The 22,834-nt window shown below is 29.5% G+C and overlaps 1 protein-coding gene across 1 annotated transcript; it reads right to left on the reverse strand.

Annotated features, from left to right (window-relative positions):
• Positions 1 to 4,114: 4,114 nt before the first annotated feature.
• Positions 4,115 to 8,552, reverse strand: LOC102586855 (lipase). The gene is made up of 8 exons (XM_006357554.2): positions 7,925 to 8,552; positions 7,742 to 7,836; positions 7,409 to 7,512; positions 7,092 to 7,192; positions 6,905 to 7,008; positions 5,179 to 5,616; positions 4,957 to 5,088; positions 4,115 to 4,579 (listed from the first exon to the last, which is right to left on the reverse strand). Exons 1-8 carry the CDS (start codon positions 8,177 to 8,179, stop codon positions 4,426 to 4,428), a joined length of 1,383 nt encoding a protein of 460 aa, XP_006357616.1. The 5' UTR covers positions 8,180 to 8,552; the 3' UTR covers positions 4,115 to 4,425.
• Positions 8,553 to 22,834: the final 14,282 nt, after the last annotated feature.

Below are 22,834 nucleotides of genomic sequence, written 5' to 3' on the forward strand. Positions count from 1 at the left end.
TATTAGTATAAGTCTATAATTTTCTACTTTGTCTTTCTATTTCTCATTATTGCATAATCAACACTTAATTATATTTAGTATTTGTAAATGATATTTTTGAAATTTGCGGTTTTTGAATTATACATACATATAATATTTAAAATTATTTTTATTTTTATGGTTTCAAACAATTCATATGAAAGTTAGAATTTGATTTTTTAAAAAGAAAATAATGGCTTTATTAATAGTTCACTATTAATATTTCGAAAACTTAAAACATAGTTGATCATAGCTATTAGAATAATATTATAACAAATAAAATTGCATACTATAGCATTTAATTAATGTAATTATATAAATAGTTATAATATATTACCATAACTATTTAAAAAATATATTAACATGTGAATTTTAAATTAAAAAAATAAATTTTAATTTAAAATTATGACATTAAAAAATATCCGCGCAACGCGCGGGTACGAATACTAGTATATATATAAAAGGAGAAACATAGACAAGGTGATGTGGGACATCTCTATGACCTACATTCATATTTATCTATTTTCTCCTTTTTTTTGACATTTTTTTCTTAATTAAATAAATTATTTTATTATAAAAATAATTTACTTAATTTATTACAAATATATATTCTATTAATGGAGGTACATTTACAACAAAAACTCTTCACATACCTAAAAACCTATTTATTTTTTATCTCCTTTCACACAAAAAATTACTTCATTATTTTCATTAATTAATCAATTATTTAGTAATTAAAATAATATTACATCTAATTATATATCATGAGTTACAAAAAAAAAAACCTTCATCTTTTTGCATTCTCCACTTAAACAACATGTCTCCTCATCTTCCTTCTACCTAATTTATTATGACTTAACTCATCTATAAATAACAATCATCTTTAGCTATGTTGGATGTTCATTTTCATTTCCTCCTTCTTCTTCATCTTTAGTTATATTATATTATATTTATTTTATCTTTTATTAATCATATTTTCTCCTTCATTTTTCCAATGCAATTATCTATTTTTAAATGTAGTTATTAAGGTGGCTATTACATAGCTTAGTCATTACGCAGTATAATAATTACATTTAAAAAACCCCTAAACTTGGCAGCACAACTTACTTTAGCACATAAACTATACCGGCGTTCAAATTCCCACCTCCCCCTTAACATCTTTCAAGTAATTTAAACACCTCCTAAGGCATGATGTGGCAGAGAGAGTGAGTGTACTCTCCTAGAAACGCGTGAAAAAAGGATGAAAAAACTAAATTTTTTAAAGTCCTACACATGGTCTTTTGTTATTGGCCAATATATAACAAGTACTTTAAATAGTTTTTATTCATATATTAAGTCTTTAAAAATATGTAAATTTTCTTATTTAGAGGTAAATGAAATTTGTGGGTCCCTTTTTAAATTTCTTTAAAGAAATATTCTTTTCATTTTGTTGTCTTTTTCAATACACTTTTTTCTCCATTGAAACACCTCCTCCTACATCTTCATCCCCACCTCTATTCACTATTTTTATTTCACTAGTCCTTTACTAATCCGTAAAATTCAATACCAATATCATTTTATTGACGTCGATTTCACTCCATATTATTGATGTCAATTTTGCAAATGTAAACTTTCTTGAATTTTGAGTGACCTATTTTGATTTCTAGATCCATTCAAACATTTCTCATAGAATTTTTTTTTTTTTTTTCAACTTTCTTAATGCAATCTTCATTCCTTATTTGAGTTGTCATGAAAAATTTGGCTTTCAAAAAAGTCATTCTCCAAGAGGGTAAATTCGTGGGGAGGGTTCGAAGTAGATAATGTGAATATGTGAATATTATAGCGAATTTTCTTCTTTAAAGTTATTTTTAAAAAATTGTTGAATAGTGAAGAAGAAAAAAAGAAGTATTGAAGGTTGAAATGGTGAATATCAAGGAAGAAGAAAGAGAGAGAGGGGGGGGGGGGTATGTATTTATAAATTAATTAATTGATGTAATTAATTTTAAAGTGTTCAAGAAAAAATGGAAAATAAGTAAAAAAGAAATAAAAGTTAATGACATGGTGCCTAGGTGGTTATGATGTGGCACTTACGTGGTTATGATATGGCGGGTGAGAGTGGTGTTATAGTCTCAAGGTGGGAAAAAATTCACTTCAAAGATGTTAAGGGAATATTTAAACGCCCGTGTAGTTTAAGTGCTAAAGTAAGTTGTGTTGTCAAGTTTAGTGGAATTTTTATGTCTTTTCTCTATTAATTAACAATCAAATATTAGTAACTAATATTGTAAAAAGTAATTGATATATAATTTTCAAATAAATAATATTTCAATTTAATTATTTCTAAAATTTAATAGAACACATTTTGTAAAAACATCATAGATTAAATATTTGATAAAAGATTAATAACTATAAATATAATGTCAATGAAATAGGTTAATAATCATGAAATCTCGAATTCAAAATCAAACAAAGGAAAAAGAATTATGACTCAGGTTATAATTAATGGATCTGTACCAAGAACTATGTGATTAATTACTAAGAACAAGAACTATTGTCTAAATTTTGTAAATTTTGTAGACGTGCTCTCTATAAGTGTGATTCTCATAGAAATAAAGTTTATGAGTGTGATTGTCGTAGAAAAAAAGTTTATATTCAGCTTCGCCATATTCATATTGGCATGTGTTTATTACACCATATAATCTTTCATCTGAGATATGTCTTTTGTTTGCGAAAAAGGAATTAAGTCGGGAAGAGGCAATCCCACAAATAAAGATAAGAGGGTTGAGAACACATATTTAAGCATTCTATTTAGGTTATTTCTTAATGTTAAATTTTTATGTATAAATTATAGGAACCACATATTATAAGTACTAAATAACATCATATCCCTTCTAGTTTTCTATTTACCAAAAATCCCTTAAAAATGATGTTTGCGGAATACATAGCGTTGTGCACGGGATACATAGCGTTTGATACATTCCACATAGCGGGATACATAGCGTTGTGCACGGGATACATTAGGTTTGATACATTCCACATAGCGGGATACATAGCGTTGTGCACGGGATACATTAGGTTTGATACATTCCACATAGCGGGATACATAGCGTTGTGCACGGGATACATTAGGTTTGATACATTCCACATAGCGGGATACATAGCGTTGTGCACGGGATACATTAGGTTTGATACATTCCACATAGCGGGATACATAGCGTTGTGCACGGGATACATTAGGTTTGATACATTCCACATAGCGGGATACATAGCGTTGTGCACGGGATACATTAGGTTTGATACATTCCACATAGCGGGATACATAGCGTTATGCACGGGATACATAGGTAAATAAGGGATTTTTGAAAATTTTGAAATAAGTAGGGATAAATGGATATTAAGGTAAGTAGAGTGTAGTTAAGTAATTTGTCCAATTTTTATTTAGGTTGCCATATACTCTTAAGAGCCCAAAGATATAATTGTAACCAGTTTTTTTTTAATCATCCTTGCTTTTCCGTTAATCTCATGAACCAAAACAAGATAGAAGTTGTTGAATCCATGCATCATTGAACAATTCCCCCACTAAGACTTCCATTCACAATTTATTGTACAACAATAACAATTACATCTTAATCTCAAGCAAGTTAACATTAATTATATGAACGCCTAATACTATCCAAGTCTCTCCATTTAACCCTTATTACTTATACTTGGGGAGAATAAACAGAACAAAAGCCTGGACACAAACGTGTAACTAATAAGTTTAATAACAAAGTACTAGGACCAAGGGTGTATCCTACTGTAACATCAAGTTATTCCACAGAATACTAGCTGTATAGTGATCAAATATATCAAGGATATGACAAATGGGAAGAATAACCTAATGTTTTTTTATCTCCGCTATAATCTGAACTAAGACCTCATGAATCTCAACCACTTCATTGACCACTAGGTCACACTCTTGGGTCTGATAGAACTACTAGAATCTTAACATGATACAATCAGAAAAAAATAACAACTTACATGCATAACCACAAGTTTTAACTAAAACTTCAAATCCTAATCTAGAGTGGATTGCATTTGCTCAATATGTAAAAGTTTGAAATGTTGCAAGATCACCACATGGTTAAAACAGAAACCTCTCTAATATATTCTTCTGAAAATCTATCTTTATGTTTTCAATAATACAAGAGACCAGTGTGTCATGTCTCCTCAATTCACATTTTTCCTCTGCACGCCTAGACACTAAATAGTTTTTCCTCTGCAAGCCTATTCACATTTACATTTCAAAGGGAAGATAGTTTTTTTGTCTGATGAAAAAGAAGCAAGAAGCGCCAGAAGAATATTTGGATATCACAGATTCCCTTTTCTTTAACCTCTACTCTCTAAAGTGTTTGTAGCGCGCATTAGTAAGAGCAACATCTTTGCTAACTATTAAATTATATGGTTTGGCATTGTCGGATTCTTTCTGAAGGCATGCTTCCTGCAACGCTCAAATATGCTGTCATAGATCAAATCAAATTGAACTCCAGCTCTTTCACGATTCACAATGAAAAGAATGTGATCACCTTCGACAATCTTATAGTACCTGATTCCAGAGAAGAAAAAAAGGAAATGTTAGTACTAAAGCTTTCCCTGAAATACCTGTCGTTTTATTACAACTACTGAACTACACACAATAGCAATCTCAAGTATCCGATATGTCAAACAAATATACAGTATGTTCAATAGTTGCAAATTTACAAAGCAAATCAAATGTTTTCCATATCTCAAAGATAATTGGTATAAACCTAAGAACTCTTGATTAAATAAACATATAAGTCATAGTTTCCAAATCGTATCATCTTTAATGGGGTTAAGTGAGAAACATATTAGAGAAAAAACAGCGACGAGAAGGTGCAAAACTCCAATTGCAAGAAGTGTAAAGCAAATATAATAGCAGAAGCTTTAAGACTGGTTGCCTACCAGATGCCAGGTAGAAAAGGCTGGCAATCAGAATCTTTAACAACCAGTTGACTTGGGTGCTCAACAGGGAAACGAGGATGTGTCATAGATATAGTGTTGAGTGCACCATCATTGTCCCACCAATCCTCATCCCTGCAAGAATTAGATGAATCGAAAGCAGTGAGGTGATGAACTTACATATGATTCGTATAGAAATTGTTATTTGGCAGCAAAAAGGCACACCTATAGCCCTTGTATGGGGGAGGGACATCTGGAGGATGGCGCCATAGACTCATTTGCAGGATTCTGATGAACAGCAGAGGATGTATACCTAGTATGCCAGAAGGGACTGTTATACCCATGACTTTGCTGGTACGCTTGGTAGCATAGCTGAAGTAGTACGTGTTAGGAAACGTATGCAAGTGGCTGTTCAACTTGATCGACCCCTGGAGGGTAAGATCTGGAAGTATCCAATCCCCTGAAGCAAATGGACCAGCATTTCCCAAGAGGCAATCAATAAGACCCCATATTCCAATTTTTCTCCAGGATGTGTTGAAGTGGTCAAACCCAAAGTTGTAATAGTTCTTTAGCCAAGGAATGTCAAACCAATCATAAATTATTACTCCAATGCGGCAAAGCTGAAGCAAAGACACAGGCCTCAAGGACTTCCCATCTTCAGGACTGTAAATGAAATCAGTCAATTAAGTAAAGACTCAAGATTTTGACAAATCATAAACGTAAACATACAACTTCAAAATAAATGCTACAAACAGATGACAGCAATGCTTTCATAACCAAACAGAGTAGAAAGGTACAGCAAACTGAAAGTGGATTTAACAGAAACAATAAAGTCTAAAACCTTTATATTATCGCTATCTAATACTGATAGGATAAATACAGGTTGAATCCATTGAATAACACCTGAAGTGGTGTCTGATAATATCATCTAAGGCGCTAAGGTCACTACTAAAATCCAGAAAATGACACCAATAGCACAAGTGATGTAACCCATGAAGCGGGATGTGGATGCGAGGCTTGACTCACAGGTTATCCCCAAGAAAGGAAGTTTCAAGTACATGGGGTTAGTAATCCAGGATAATGAGGAGATTGATGAGAATGTCACACATCATAATGGGACAAGGTGGATGAAATGGAGGCTCACAACCGGTATTTTGTGTGATAAGAATGTGCCGCCAAAACTTAAAGGTAAGTTCTACAATATGGTGGTTAGACTGACTATATTATATGGGGTAAAGTGTTGATCAGGCAAGAACTCCCATGTCCAGAAATGAGAGTTTGAAAGATGAGGATGGTGAGACTGATGTGTGGGCATAGCAAGAGAGATAACATTAGGAATGAAAATATTCAAGTCAAGATGGGAGTGCCCCCGTAGAGGATAAGATAGTGGGCTTGAGGAGGGGCTAGAGGTAGACCTAAGTATTGAGGTGAAATGATTAGGCAGGACATGACGCAACGTCAGCTCACGGAGAACATGACCCTAAATAGAAGGGTGTGGAGGTCGAGAATTAGGGTATAAGGTTAGTAGGTAGTCAAGTGTATTGCTTTCCCATTCCAGGAGTATTAGTTTATTAGTTTATTCTTGTTTTTTCGTATTCTTAGATTTAATTACTTGTTTCTTTAGCCTTTGATTATTATACTATCTTATTGTTATTTCTGCTTATTGCTGCTGCTTTCTTTTACATCTTCCTTTGAGACGAGAGTTTATCGAAAACAACCTCTCTACCTTAACCAAGGTAAGGTTAAGGTACACTCTACTCTCCCCAGATCTCACCTTTGGAATTACACTAAGTTTGTGGTTGTTAGCACAATTGATATATTGAACAGCCAAGGTAGCACTTACTAGTTATCTATAAGACAATAAGATATCAAATATATTTGAACTACATAAAATAAGATTGGTCTAGGGCAGACAAGTGGACTACAAAATAATAAGACATCAGAAACCTACTTCATTCCATCAAAGTAGGTTCTTGTAGTCCCATTGAATGCTCCAGACAATGCTGTGACGCTTAAGACCCAGTTTTCGCAAGTGTTCTCATAACCCTTAAACGCCTACAATCACAATAAGCTTAAAATTAACAATAAAACTCCTTCCAAATTCTCAAAATCCATGAATTGATTATAAGCAGACTAACCTTATCAGCTAGCATTTGTTGCAAAACTCGAACAACCTGTGCTCCAGCTGAATGCCCAACAAAATGAATAGGGTGATCTTCATCCCATTCTGGATAATGCCCTGCTTAAAAAGACAGTAGAAAAGAATAAATTAACCATTCACAAAACATTGAAATGCAACGAAACTCTACGTTGCTCAAACTCTTCAAAAATGCCAGACAGGTTCAGATACTTTAAAAGTAGTGCATTTATGGAGGATCCGATGGGTGTGACGACATGTTTGGAGAATCCGAGCAACATAGAATTGAAACTAAGCAGAGAAGCCAAAAAGTTCAACCTTGTTCATAAATTCGTCCAAATTGGGAATGCCCACAAGCTTTACTGTGTTCTTCCCCATAGTCAACCTGCCCTCCTTTCAAATAATAAAACAACTCACGAGCCCTGAAACCTAAATTCCATCAAATTTTCCACACAAAAAACAAGAACAACAACATGCCAAAAAGAAGATAAATAACAAGCACTTCAGGCTGCATCCTAAGTTGCACAGACTCTTCACTTTCAATGCCGCACCCGTGTCAAATTCTCCAAAAACACACTACTTTTGGAGAATCCGACACACAACCATTGACATTTTTGAAGAATCCGAACAACCTAGGCTGCATGAACCCACCTGTCATATACGCTAGTTAGCGACCCCAAATCAGGCACAAGAACCCTATCATCCTTCTTCTCTGCACCAGCAAAATAGGAAAGCCCACCTAATCTCTACAAAAACATCACAATTCCAACACCATTTTAGATAAAAATTGAATCTTTTACCCTAATATGAGCTAAATTGAGAAAAAGAAAATACCCCTTTTCCAAAACCAAAGATTCCATGAACCAACACAATGGGAGGCAGATCTTTTGTACTTGTTAGATTCTCTTTTGAATCCTCTGATTTCAAGCTAACCTCCACATTATTCTTGTAAAAACAATCGCTTAAAGCCTGAGAAAGGTCACCAGCCACAGCTGTGCTGAATATGTAAAACCCATAAACCAAATGAACCAAAGAACTCACAAACAGCTCTGTCAATTGCAGTGCTGTTATCCACCACCTAACTATCATTTTTCTTCCTCTAATTATAACACAAAATGAAAAAAAAATGTAATCTTTTTAAAAAAAAAAAAAAAACAACCTCCCTTCTTCAAGAAAACAGAAACAACAATCTTTAAAACAAGAATTTCATCAAACGATTAAACCCCCAAAAGGGTGTGTGCAAAATAACAAAGAAAAAAGATTCAATTTTTATCTATGAAGAAGAAGGGAGGCAATCAAGAAATGCTTTTTTTCAAGCTAAAGCCTCCTAAATGGTGTGGGGGTCCTTAGGCTTTGTAGATATGAAGAGGAAAATTCAAGACTTTGAAAGATAGTTTCCCACAATTTTCTCATTGCCCACCATCAACAATGTCATAACAAAAGTGACCAATCCAAGCCTCATTTTTTTAGAAAACTAATTACACCCCCATTTGATATTTAAGGTGGGGGTGGGGTGGGGCCTACCATACCTCAAAGACTGGTGGGGGTTGGTGCCAGCTGCCAAAGGGTCTTTAGATTGGTCCTACCAACTATGACACATGGATATAAAGACAGCCTTGGAAAATCCATGAAGTTGAAGCACTAGAAATTTGGAGAACAATCCAAAGATTATGCCTAAGTAATTGGAATAAAGATACAGTTTAGGGGTATAATAAGGTGCATAATCCATAATTAAATATATAATTAAGGGTACAAGTATCCAAGAAAATTCTTTAATATTTGGGATTTGTTTTTTTAATTTCTCATCTGGTACCCACATTGGAGCACGACTAAATACGTTGAAGTCCGACTAAATTCTAATTTACCCCGAGAAGTACCACATTGAAGGTAAAGTGCTTTCTAACAAAGGCGATTATGTATCCAAGGAGACTCAAACTCGAGACCTTGATTAAAAAATAAAGAAGTATTTATCACTCCACCACAACCTTGATTGGTATTTGTGGTTTGTTTGGTGTTAGGTGGAAGTTGATTATTGCTAAGATTCTAGGAGTTTCCATTGCATCATACAAGAACAAGGAGTGGACCCAGCAGTGGAGCCGTCTCGGGGCTAACGGTTCATCTAATCCCTTTTCAATAAAAAATTACATTATTTATTTATAATTAATATTTTTTTTGTGTATGCGTAGTAAATATTGAACCTCTTTCAACTCTTTATGTGTTTATTTTTTTATATTTTAAATTTTTTTAATAAAAATTTTGATTTCGTAACTGAGACGAACAGGAATTAGTTGGGAAAGAGCTGGAAACTTCTGTATTGTGTTTTTATTAAACTATATATAAACCAACCAACTCCAAAACCAGAATGGTCCTATTACACGTTATCCATATCATTGTTTTCGGTGTTCTAATCCACGCATTTGTCCAAAGGTGCACCACACTTTCCATGTATTTGTCAATACTACAAATTTATTGTGGTATGTATTGTCTAGGGCTCAATATATATTTTAAAATGAAAATTAGTTACTTTTTGGATCGACAATTAAATTTTAGTCATCTTTTAAAAATTATTCAATATTTAGTCATCTTTTAATGCTGGAACAAAAAATTGTACGTAATAAAAATATTTTTAGTTGAAACTTGGAAAAACTCAAGAAACATTAATGAGTTTGAATTCTATAAATTACTCATGGAATTTAAGATCTTGATATCATTGTATAAAATTTAAAATATTACAAAAAAATATACAAAAAAAAGCTATAAATTATTTTTAAAAAATTATCATACCAACATGATAAAAAAAAATACATCTTAATATGTCTCTAATCATTTGATTCTCAAAATAAATTTATGACAAGTATTCTGAAACGACGAAAATATGATACAATCTAATTTATATATTACAGAATACAAAGAAAACATTTAAATTTTAATTATTACAATTTTGAATTAACCTAATCAAATTGAATCGACTTAAAAATTAATTAATTGATTTTCAAAAAATATAACATGATAACTATTTTAGAACGGAGGAAATTGTAGAGAATAACAGAAGAAAAATATAATTGGGGAACCTTCTGTTGGCCCAAGATCGTTAACTAAGATCAGAAGATTCAACTAAAGAAGAGGAAATTAGAAAGAAGAACTTGGATATTTTGAATAAGAGAATTTTGTTATGGAAGAAGACTATTTGATTTGAGTTATTCTTGGGTTATTACAAATGACTAATGTCACCCCTATTTGTTGTGTAGGGATGATTCTAGATACTAAGGGGTCGTTTGGTTGGAAACAAGTTATCCCAAAATTAATTATCCTGGAGTTAGATATCCTGGAATAACTTATCCCACCATGTATATGAGATAATTTATCTCATCACTATGATATAAATGGTGGGATAAGTTATCCCAAACATGACAACCAAACAAGATACAAAAAATTTATCCCATCACTATTTTCTTATCCATCACTATTTATTTTTATCTCTCACACCAAACGATCTCTAAGAATCTAGATTGTCCTAACCTCTTCTATAAATATCTTCCTCAAGTATCTAATATTCTAGACTATTTAATTTTTTTTAAGTATAAATATCAAATATATTACTCTACAAAATTTTAAAAAGTTCTACTAAATATCTAAGATATCTTTTGTACCTCCAAAAAATCTAACTTGAATTTTTCACAGAAATAGTATATATAGTTTAAAAAAAAACATACGTGTTTGCATGCGTAAGTAGATGAGGGGCGTAACATGCACTCTTGTTAAAGCCGACGTTGGCGAAATATGGCGCACATGCATAAGCCAATTCTAATATGCCATGCTGGATTTATTTGTTTTGTCAAGGCTGGCACATGTGCCTTAGCTAGTAATCTATTTGACTCCATTTTTTTATTTTTTTTGGTTCAAAAGATAATACTATTCATTAACTAATAGGCTCCATTTGTTAACAATTTAAGTTGCAAATATTCCTTGGTGTGCCCTTTTATCATTGCAATATTACAAATTTTGATACTAATATATATGTCAGTTACGATGCAAATAATTTTTACAGATCATTTGTTGTGTTGTTTTAGTAGCACAAGAGGGAATGAATGCAAGTTAAAGAATTGTGTTCTTCAATGTAAGTAATGAAAGAACTAGTATCAACTATTCTAGGTTTCTTATGTCTAACTCAAAAATAGTTAATTAAATAATACAGGGCCTTTGATAGTTTGACGTGCTCAAAATCAGCGTAGCACACGTAATGTGTCAACTCAGTAAAAATATCAAAATGACATAGGCCCTACTTGAGGTGTTTAAAATGACAAAGCCTAAATGAGATGATGCCTATCAGGGCCGACTCAACAAGATCGGGGGCCTAAAGTCAAATCTTAAAGAGAGGCCCTAATATTTTGAGAAGTATTTTGTTTTTTTAATCTCTTTAATAATATTATTCTTGACTTCACTTGTCAATAAGTTTAATAATTCACTTTGTATATTATGTCCAAGGTAATGACTATGAATTTCGTCATGCTTATTCTTCGAATATGTTCTTGCATAGCATAATCAAATTTATTAATCATTTCAATTAGGCTTTAGAAATTACCGTTACTTTCTTTATAGATCTTTCCATTTGTTCCCCTAAATGCTAAATTATTTTTCCCTAGAGTTTTGATCACGTCAATAATTCTTGAAAATACATTTTTTCATTGCATTTTATCTCTGTCAATTTGTTCTTGCATAGCTTTATCAATTATTTTTTTAATGCAATCTCATTTCTAAATCAATACAAGAGCTCATATTATTAATAATATCTTCATTCTTTGCTTCATGGACTTTGAGCTTAACACTAAGGGGCCGTTTGGTACAAAGATCAATAGTGCAGGGATTAGTAATGCTTGGATTAGTAATGCAGAGATTATTTTTATCAAGTGTTTAGTTCGTTGCTTCCTACCTAATTTTGTGGGGGGTTTAAAACTCTACAAAAAAACTTCTTTCCAATTATACCCTTGAGTTATTATGACATTTTTTATTTCATGTAATTGGGTCAAGGTAGATAATTGACGAACAATATTATTATTTTTATAGCCTTTTAACTAGCTAGGAGAAGGAAAATTTTATCACCATGTTCACTATTTTCTCACTTTAATTATTTGAGGGTAAATAATTGTCATCTTAATAAATTGAAGTTAATATCTCAAAAGGTCACACAACTATAAGAATTTATAGAAAAAAGGTATTGAACATTGTTTTACATCAATAAAAATCATTCAACTTTGGACTTTTATCATACAAAAATCGCTCTTTATCATAAATTAAAATAGCAAAATAAATTAAACTATTTTATACTCAAGATATTTTTAAATAGCAAAAATAGCTCTTAAATTCATACATCAACATTTAGCATATTAGTACGATTATAATATTTTATATTAATAATAATTAGATTAAATAACTCATATTTTAGCTACAAATTACTCTATTAAAATAGTAATAAAGTTTGTAAGCTAATAGATTTAAATAAATTTATTAGTACAAATATAAAACATAAAACCAAGAAAATAAACAAAATGAAAGGATTTGAGGGGGTATTTTTGTCTTTACATATATTGATTCCATGGTATTAGATCCATGTATTACTAATACCACCAAATGGAAGGTATTAGTTATACGTACTCCCTATAATACCATGGAGCGTGTATAACTAATCCATGGATTAGTTATACATAGGCCCAAAACTCCTACCAAACATAGTACTACATAATACCACACATAATACAATGACTATTTCTCCTAATACTCCCTACCAAACGACCCCTAAGATTTCTCCACTCATTACTACCTTCACTAGCTAGTTTACTATTACAAATAATAGAAGCTGTGCTAAATAATTTACAACAAAAACAAAAAAAAATTATCCAAATCTGTAGAGTAGATTAATCATTTTCTTTCAGACTTTTCTCCGTTTACGAATTTTTGAATATAGTGTGTTGTAGAAAAATATCATACGTATTTATCTTGTGGAAATCTATATCAGTCACTCTAAATGATCCATTTTCTACTAATAGATCTCTTAATTTTGTATCTACATTATTCCATTGACTTGGATCATATATATTTTTAGGGATGCAACTATTTAAATTATTTAAGAGTTCTTGATATCGGGAACAATATCACATTTTCACCAACCTCTTCTAGATTTTCTTCTTGGATATTATTATCATCTAACTCAATTATATAATTGAGTTACTTGATCATTTGAAGTTTTTTTATTCGAAAATTTTATTATTTGTTAAAAATTTATCAAGGCTCTTTTTTACGATTTATCTAATTCTTCAAGTTTTTTCTCTTTTTTTCAAAATCGGAATCATGTTTTCTAGTTGACATATTAAAACTGAATAAATTCTTTATAATAATTAAGACAATTTACATATACTTATGAACTAAGAATATCAACAATAACAATTTTTCAAGAAAAACTATAAAACCTCTTACACGTTTTTTTCTTCAAAATTAATATAATTTTTTAATAATATGTATAAGTATTTTTTTTAAAAATGGGGTCCCCAAGCGATGACTTTAGTGGCCTAGTGGTTAAGACTGCCCTGATGCCTATCAACCTAAATGAAAGTTACGTTGGTATCAACTTTAGACCGTCATCAATGGATTCGGTCTATTTTTTAACTTCTTTTACAAAAGATTTGATTTTCTTTCCACCCACATTGAGTGTAAATTAAGTAGGTATTTGACCATAAAAATCAAATATTATTAACTTTATTCTGGAATTTTGAAATTGTGTTTTTTATTAGTATTATTTATTTATTTTAAATGGGGATAGGGAAGAAAAATTGAAAAGAAAATTACAATGTGAAAATTGTGTTTGAACATAACCTTTGAAATTATTTTTAGAATTTACATATATTTTTTCTTGATATAATTTATACTTCCAATTTCTGAAAACTAACGAAATCATCTAACTTGATTACTTTATTTGAAACATACAACTAAATTTTCTAAAAAAACTTAAAAATAATCCGAACTTTCAGTTGTACCAGCCCGATAAAAGTTGACACAATAATAGTAAAAAAATAAAAGCTGTTGAATAATTGAGCAAAATGAAAATTGAAGAGAATAAATGGGTAGCTCTAGTGGTTGAAACAAATGAGCTTGTTTTTTATTGAATAAATAAATAAATTGAGGCAAATAATAAAGGTCAAAAAGTAAAATGGAAAAAATAAAAATAGATTTTGAGATGTTTCCAAAATTCCAAAATAAAATTTAAAGTTATATTTAAAATTTGCATTATAATTCTTAAATAAAGTAAAAAGTTTCTTTTTTTCAAATAAATAAATAGTAAATAATTTTCATAGTTAAACAGGTTCTAAGTTTTTCTTTTTCTTTTTGAGAATATTATTTTTTATTTATTAAATAAATTTTAAAATGGAGTTTTTTACTCAAATGACACTGGACATTCGTCATTTGCCACATCAATAACGAATATATTTCACACACTTAAGTTTGCCTGATAGTCAAAAAAATAAATTACTTAATAAAAATAAATTCGATGTAATATAAGTGATCAATAAAAAAAATTAGGTTTCAAATAAAAAGTAATGCTAAAATTATGGTCCACTGATTAATTAATTGGTGAGCTACCTTTCCAACTCGTATCTCTATATTGTTTAAATTTAAATTTTCCTTCTTATTTCTTCTACTTCACCAATAAGTTGCCTACTCTAATCTCTTTTTTTTCTTAAAAAATAAATACATCTTTATTTGGTCGGCAAGGAGAAACTCTTTATTTAAATATTGACTGCTACACCAAATAACTTATTATTATTATTATTGAGACATGAGCTTGATCAGGTCGGGTAGATAATCTACATAATAATCTCCTAATTTAAAATAGTGTATTATTTTTTATTAGTCGACTATATTATTTTATAGTTTTTTACTTAAACATATCAAGAGAAATACAATTTGTTTAATTTTACTGTAGAATTAATTACTCATTTTAAATTATTTTCAAAATGTGGGATATTCTTTTGCAAGTCCATTAAATTAGGAAAAATATAGTAACTATTTTGATCAAAATTTCCAAACAATAATGTTTGTGTGTTAAAAGAGGGAAAAGAAGAAAGTTTAAAATTGAGATTGACAACTCGAGAGTACTATTTTTTGCAAAAGAAGTAATGGACACAATCCAAAAATTAAACCAGTGGCCTAAAGAAGGACTAAAGGAAAGACGAAATTAAAAAGCAAGCAAAAGTAGTAGATGCGTGTGGAAAGAATTGAAGTGACAATGACACAACAAATTATCATCGGATGAGATTATTTCTTTTTTAATTTGAGGTCTTGAAATTGAGCTTTAAATATATAAAAAAAATATTTGATATGGAGCGTTTTCATCCGAATAGGACTTTATATGGTGCGAATTTAAATTTGTCGAGCTTCAATGCAAAAACGAATGCCGAAGGTAAAATAAACCCCGCACACACAACAAATAGATTGTCAATATCAACTTTACACGCATTATATATGGTGTGTTGGGCATGCAGTTTCGTAATACAATTGAGAGTTTTCAAAACAAGATTTTAGAAGAATGATAGAGACTGTCTTTGTCGGTGCGATATTGTTTATTTTATTTTCTATCTAACTATATTTTTAACTAGTTACGAAAATTTCATGGTGTGTACAAGTTCAATATTTATTCACAAATTTATTTTTTTGGTGATGATAATTAAACGATATTAAATCAATCTCAGTAAGTGTAGAATAAATATATGATAAATATTATTGATATTGATAAATTTTAAATGGTATTGATTAAATGATTTTAATTTTTTGCTCTAAAATAAATTATAATATATATTTGTGTGGCAGTAATCAATAGTTGCAAATTTAATATGAAGAGGCCCATTGGGATGTCCATAATTAGAGTATTTTTCTTTATCGACCGTTGATTTTTTACACAAAAATAACCGACATTCAAAGTAATAAAACTATAACTGAAGGACATAGCTAAAACGGGTTCCATAATTTTGATAATTATACACTAATTAAATTAAGGTAGAACCATAGAAATATTTTAATTAAATTTTTTCAAAAATACCCTTGCTGAAGCAAGCACATCAATAAATACGTAATTTTCTTGCCCTCGAGTTCTTAAATATTTAAAAACATCTCAATAAAATGTATGTATAGATTTAATATAAAAGGAAAAGCATAAAGTTATAAAAATTATTTTGTGAAATAACACTTTTCTTTTCTCTGCATTTTTAACGTGAAATTTATTTTAAAATATCATAGGCATCCCTTATTTTCGGTGTTATTGAAGTGTACATGCCCAATATTTAGAAAATTCACTAAATTATTTATTAAAAACTTTTGTTACTTTTTTTTTATCTTCTTTGGAGTTCCCACTTTCCCACCTTCTGTTTTTTCATGCGTATATTTTGTGTATATCACGAGTATCTCATATATATAATACTAATACACGTGACGTACTGACGCACACAACACGCACACAATTATACACACAACATATAATTACTTTATATGTATATCGTGTATATGTCACTATATTTGTAGTGATATATATGACTTGCAGTAACAGACACTTTATATACATCAGATACACTCTAAATACACTTTACATACACCAGACATGCACTTATTCCACAACTACTAGCATACACCTAACATACAAATAACATATATCCAAAATACAATTATACCATCGTTCAACCATTAAAAAAAAGAAGATAAAACCCATCATATTCATCATCAAAAATCATTGACGAAACCACCGTCCATTCTGTCGTATACAAAAATTCCTTTGAAATCCAAATCATCCTAGTTCGAGAAATATGCCACTAATGACCCTCGAATTATGGAGATCAAGTTCAAATCCTCCTAGATCGAGAAATACGTTGCAAACGGCGCTTGAATCATGGATAAATCTTAAGAGAGAGAAGAATCAAAGAAGGAACAGATTTATACTCATATTGTTTTATCAATAATATTCTTGTTTCTTCAAATTTTATTTATGATTGATTTGTTTTCCAAATGTTTAAAATTTGTTGCAAACTGTTGGTTAGGAGAAATATTATACATGTATTTGATCTTGCATAAGTAATACCATATATGGTAGTATGTATAAAATTAATATGATATTTGATTTACAATTTCCAAATATACAAAATTAATACATGTATAAATTATGAAGGAAACTATATATAATTATATGCAGAATAAAAAAATGGAATAAATAATACATGACTAACTAAACTCTCTATAACTAATCCCAAAATTTGGTCATGAGGTCATGTGTGTGTGTTTTGTTTGGGGTGAAAGTAATGGGCTTAAATTGTATACTCTACAAAAATTGATGGGCCCTTTACTGTATATATATGATATGAAGTTTACATACAAATATTGCTAATACGTGCAAAGATGTATGAGAAGTCGCCCTCAAATGCAAGATATATTAAGTTGTTGGTACTTTCATAGGTATAGCAAGATGATCGATCAACATCTACTCATATAATGCATGGTCCATCACAATTTATGTTACAAAGGTCCACAAATGTCATCCCTCATTCTTATCCTCATTGTGTGTTGTTTGTGTTGAAAGTGATGGGCTTAGGTAGATACTCACAAGAAAAATTGATAGGTCTTTGACACATAATTATATAAAAAGTAGGGAAAATTGTATGAAATAGCAAACTATTAATTCAAATTAAATGCTATAGCCATAGTTTGTTTTAATTGTAATTCGCAGCAAACATCCCCTTTTTTTACCATCTGATTCGATATACAATTAGTCATTTTCGGTATACAATTAGCCATTTTATACATTTCGGTATAAATGTATAAAATGCGTTTGTGTTTGTATAAAGCGAGAGAAAAGTGTATATACAAATACAAATACATATATTTTCGTCCTATACACTTATAATTATACAAATACAAATCTTATTATACAAATTATAATGTATAAATGAATTTATACAAAACTGAACAATTTGTATAAAATTGAATGTTTGTAGCTAATTATACAAATCAAAAGCTCCATAGCAAACATAAAATTTGTTATGGAGCGCAATTATGCAAACTATAGCTATAACATACAAATATGATTTTTATGTTTGCTATATCCGCCTATATGTGAAAGTTGATCAAAGAAGTAAACACTAATTATGTATAAATATGTATATGTATATATATATTGACTATTAGTTATGTGATTTTTTCAATATGTATATTAATAAACTCGAAAAGAATTCGTCGTCCATTCTTGAAAATTTAAAACAAGCAATGATATTTTTAAAACTATCCTCAATATATCTCCAATGGGAACAGTCCAGTGGGTAAAACATACAACTTCAAATCATAATATTAAATTGAGTTATTTACCAATATATATATGCAACAAAAAAATATTTGCAACGTCATATGCATATGTAATATATCGATACTGTATAAATAGTGTATAGATATGTATAACCATGTATCAAAAATGTATTTACATCTATATACATTGTTGATACAATTAAGTATACATTATATATAGACCGATTTTTATTTTTATTTTTCAATTCCAACTAACTCACATCTCTAAACTGTCCCAAAATTTAGATATAAGTTTCTCTCAATATTTCTAATATCATTTAGGCAAAAATATGACATAACCCAATTCACCCCCTCTTGTGTTATTAAGGGGTGCTAAAATATCAATTGCTATTAAAGTGGGCTGTCTTATACTAAAAATCTAATAACTTTAGAAAAGATCAAAATGCCTCTACTGTGGAGTATTTTCTTAAAAGATTTAAAGTGTTTGGAAAAAGAAAAAAAAAAACTTGTAACAAACAGTTTTTTTACTGCTGAGGAGAATTATTTTTTTTAAGTTTTCCAAGATAAAATTATGGGATAAGGCACAAATACCCCCTAGAGTATGACCGAAATCTTAGTGACACACCTTAACTAAACTAAGGTCCTATTACTTCTCTGAATTCTTTTTTTTTTTTGTAATTTTGTACACCTTTTGTCTTAAGTGGGCACACTTCGTGATTCCACGCAATTGAGGCGCGTGAGAGATATTTAGATGCCACGTAAGCTAGAATGGTGTACAAAATTACAAAAAAAATGAATTTAATAGTTTAGTTAAGATACGTCTCTACGATTTCAGTCATAGTCTAGGAAATACTAGTGCCTTTTCCTTGAAATTATTATCATTAGTGTATTATGTATATACGTGCAAAGATGTATGAGAAGTCACCCTCAAATGAAAAATGTATTTTGATATAACTTCCATAGGTTATATCAAATGATCAATCAACCTTCACCAATGCAATTAATGGTCCTGGACCATCACAAATGACAAATTGATGTCAATCCGAACTTCGTATCCTCGTGAAATGATATATACTTATATACTTCCTTTGTTTTATATTACTTGACCCGATATAAAAAATAATTATTTTATTTATGAAATTAAGAGAATTCTATAATATTTTTTTAATGTTCATATGTAATATTAAATAATTATATAAATTAATAGTTATAAAATTAAAGTTTCAAAGTATTATCAAAAAGATTAATTTAATAAAATACATCTTTGGTTATAATTTTTATAAGAATGTATATGTAATGCCAATAAGAGCCAAATTATGTGAAACGGATGGATTGTACCAACAACACCCCAATCCTCACCCTCACCCTCACCCCTTACCGGCAATTAATTAATGGATATAATTTAATTGTTGCTATTTTTAGCGATAATTAGCACTCTTTGTGAATGTCCTTATAACATATAACGACTAGATTTAATGACAATTAACTAATGCCGATAAAGACTTTAACACTCATTATTAATATGTATATTTATTACCGCTAAAAATTAATTTTATTATAGTGTTCTTCTATCTTTCACATACAACTTTTCCAACTTTTGATTACAAATATTGAATTCTTCCTCACATGACCTTCCACATATACTCCCTCCATCTTATATTACTTGTCCGCATTTTAAGAGAATTTGTCTCAAATTACTTGTTAATTTATACACTTGATTCTATTTTTTTTTAAAAAAATTAATCCTTTTTGAAAGTATAAATACTTTTACGTTTCAAAATAATTCTTTTATTATTAATTTTAATATTGATATATAAGACACATAAATACAAAGTATATTAGAAAATTTTAAAAAATAAATTAGTAAAAATATCATTTTTATTTATAATTTCTTAATAAATGTGTAAAGAACAAAGTGAACAATTAATACGAAACGAAGGGAGTATATGAGTTGAGATCATTGTTCATATAGTCATCACTATCATTGAAAGTCGGTGGATTCATTAAGAAGCAGCATAACAGCTAGCCTTCAATGACATTTATCAATGGTTTTATTATTGTTACAATTCAAGAAAAATAATAATAATCAAATTTACAAGTCAACAATACTGCGCACCTACCTAAGAGTACAAAAATAAAACCTCAAACCTAATTTAAAATAAATAATTTATCTTTCTTTTTGAAAATCAAACTAATTAGATATCGTGAGACTTTTCATTATTTTTTTATTTTTTCAGGTGTTCGATATTAGTATTACTTTTTAGGCTTCAATTAATTCGAAGTCGCACTGCATAAGATTTGGTATGTTTGGTGTGAAGCTGGGATATGTTTTTCAGGAAAAATATTTCATAGAAAATACTTATTTAAAAAATAAGTAATTTTCTTATTTATTTTACAATAGAAAATATTTATTTAAAAAATAAGTAATTTTCTTATTTATTTTATGATATTTGATTGGTAAAAAGAAACTATTGTATCTATTTTAATATGTACCTATATAGATGACTAATTAATTTGTTTTTAAAGATGGTGTAAAACCTTATTATGACTTGAAGGAAACGGAGAGAGTAACACTTATTTAATATCACTTCTTGGTTACATAAAAATTAACATATCTAAACAAAGGGTAATTTTTTTTGAAAAAAAATTAATATCTTCTTGATTATTTGAAACTCCATTTATTCTGGACCAAAATAAAAACAGTAAAAATACCATTTAATAAGAATTAGAGAAATTACCATTAAAAGGAGATATTTTAAACCCTAAAATTAATGATAAGGACAATTGAGATTCACTAGTTGGAAGAAGATACATTGTTAATCCGAAATTAACATTAAGGATAATTTAAAGGGTAACTTACGAAATTTCATATGTTTAGGAGTTAATGACTTAGATATACAATAGTTTGTAATATTATAAATTTTACCAGATTTTGGTGCGTCCAGATACATGTATTTAGGGATACATGAGCTCAAAATTAGTTGTAATTTGCTCTACATACACTATATCCAAGTGAATTTCCATATATCTAGGATACATAGACAAATCTCACTTGCCTCCCCTCCATGTCGCTCACCACTCTCGAATCACACAAGATACACACAAATACATATATCTAGTGTGTATCTAGTGTGATTTGCATGTATTTGGGATACATAGACAATTCTCGCTCGCCCTCCCCCCCTCCCCCCTTTCTATTTCAGTGTATCTGGTAGCAAAAGAATATGTATCTAGGTGTATAAAACATGTATCCAGGTGTATCTGACTTGAAATCTAGTATGAAATTATTAAATAGTAATATAAAATGTAATTATTTCAAACTATAATAAGAATTAGTAAATATGATAAGAATATTCGTGTAATAATATAGTTTCTCCTAATTTAAATTTAATATGAGAAGAAAAGGCAAATTTAAATTATTTTTAGTACGTTAAAGAGCATTTTTAATCCTTTTCTGTATTTTAAAGTGACCTATAATAAGACAGACTTCCTTTACTCTTACTCATCTATTCAATTCATTAAGTTTTGCATACACATTTGCTTGTACATCAAGCAAAGAAATGTAATGATCTTGACAACCTTTGTGAATACCGAAGTGTAGTCCAATTTAAGTTTGTTTTTTTGCCATCCTCTTCTCTTTCCATTTCTTAAAGGTTAAATGATGATGGGAAACACAATCTCCTATTAAAATAATGTCTTGGCTCTTAGAATTTCTAACTTTCAATTTCATGTAAACTATTGATTATATACTCTAATAATTTACTACTACTTGATTACTGGTGTGCTAAATTATAGATGATGGTTACCGCACCAAAAAGAAAGTAAATTATTACTACTTCTTATGTAATGATTTTATAGTATTGATATTGCTCATATATATGCTATACTATTTCTCAGTGTAAATTTATTTGTTTTACTTCTTTTTTTTAGTTTGCTTTAAAAAACATCTTTCTTTTGGCAATTTTTAAATTTTAACTTTTCATAATGACATATTTAAATCACAAAATTAAAAGATATTTTGATACATTTTACATATCTTTCGTTTAAGATCATAAAATTCAAAAGACTTTCTTATTTTTCTTAAACTCCGTATCAAATCAAAATCAAATAAATAAATAAATTCAAACAGAGGGTATCTTATCATTATTAGTGTAGTCTTAGGGTTTTATTGGTTCATGGAATAAGGTGAGAATTAAGTTTGGAATAAATTTATATCTTCAACCAAATAAAATATCAATTTAATTCTAAACATAATACGGGATATCCCCACCTTATTATCCCATCAAACTTAATGTCATTTTATTCCACTTCTCAAAAGAAAAAAATTAATCTAAAAATTATAATTTCAAAATTACAATTCAAACATATGATCAAGTGTGGTGTTTAATTATCATTTTAGAATCATATATAAAT

The sequence above is a fragment of the Solanum tuberosum genome, unplaced genomic scaffold (assembly GCF_000226075.1).
Source record: "Solanum tuberosum cultivar DM 1-3 516 R44 unplaced genomic scaffold, SolTub_3.0 scf00248, whole genome shotgun sequence".
NCBI classification, from domain to species: domain Eukaryota; kingdom Viridiplantae; phylum Streptophyta; class Magnoliopsida; order Solanales; family Solanaceae; genus Solanum; species Solanum tuberosum.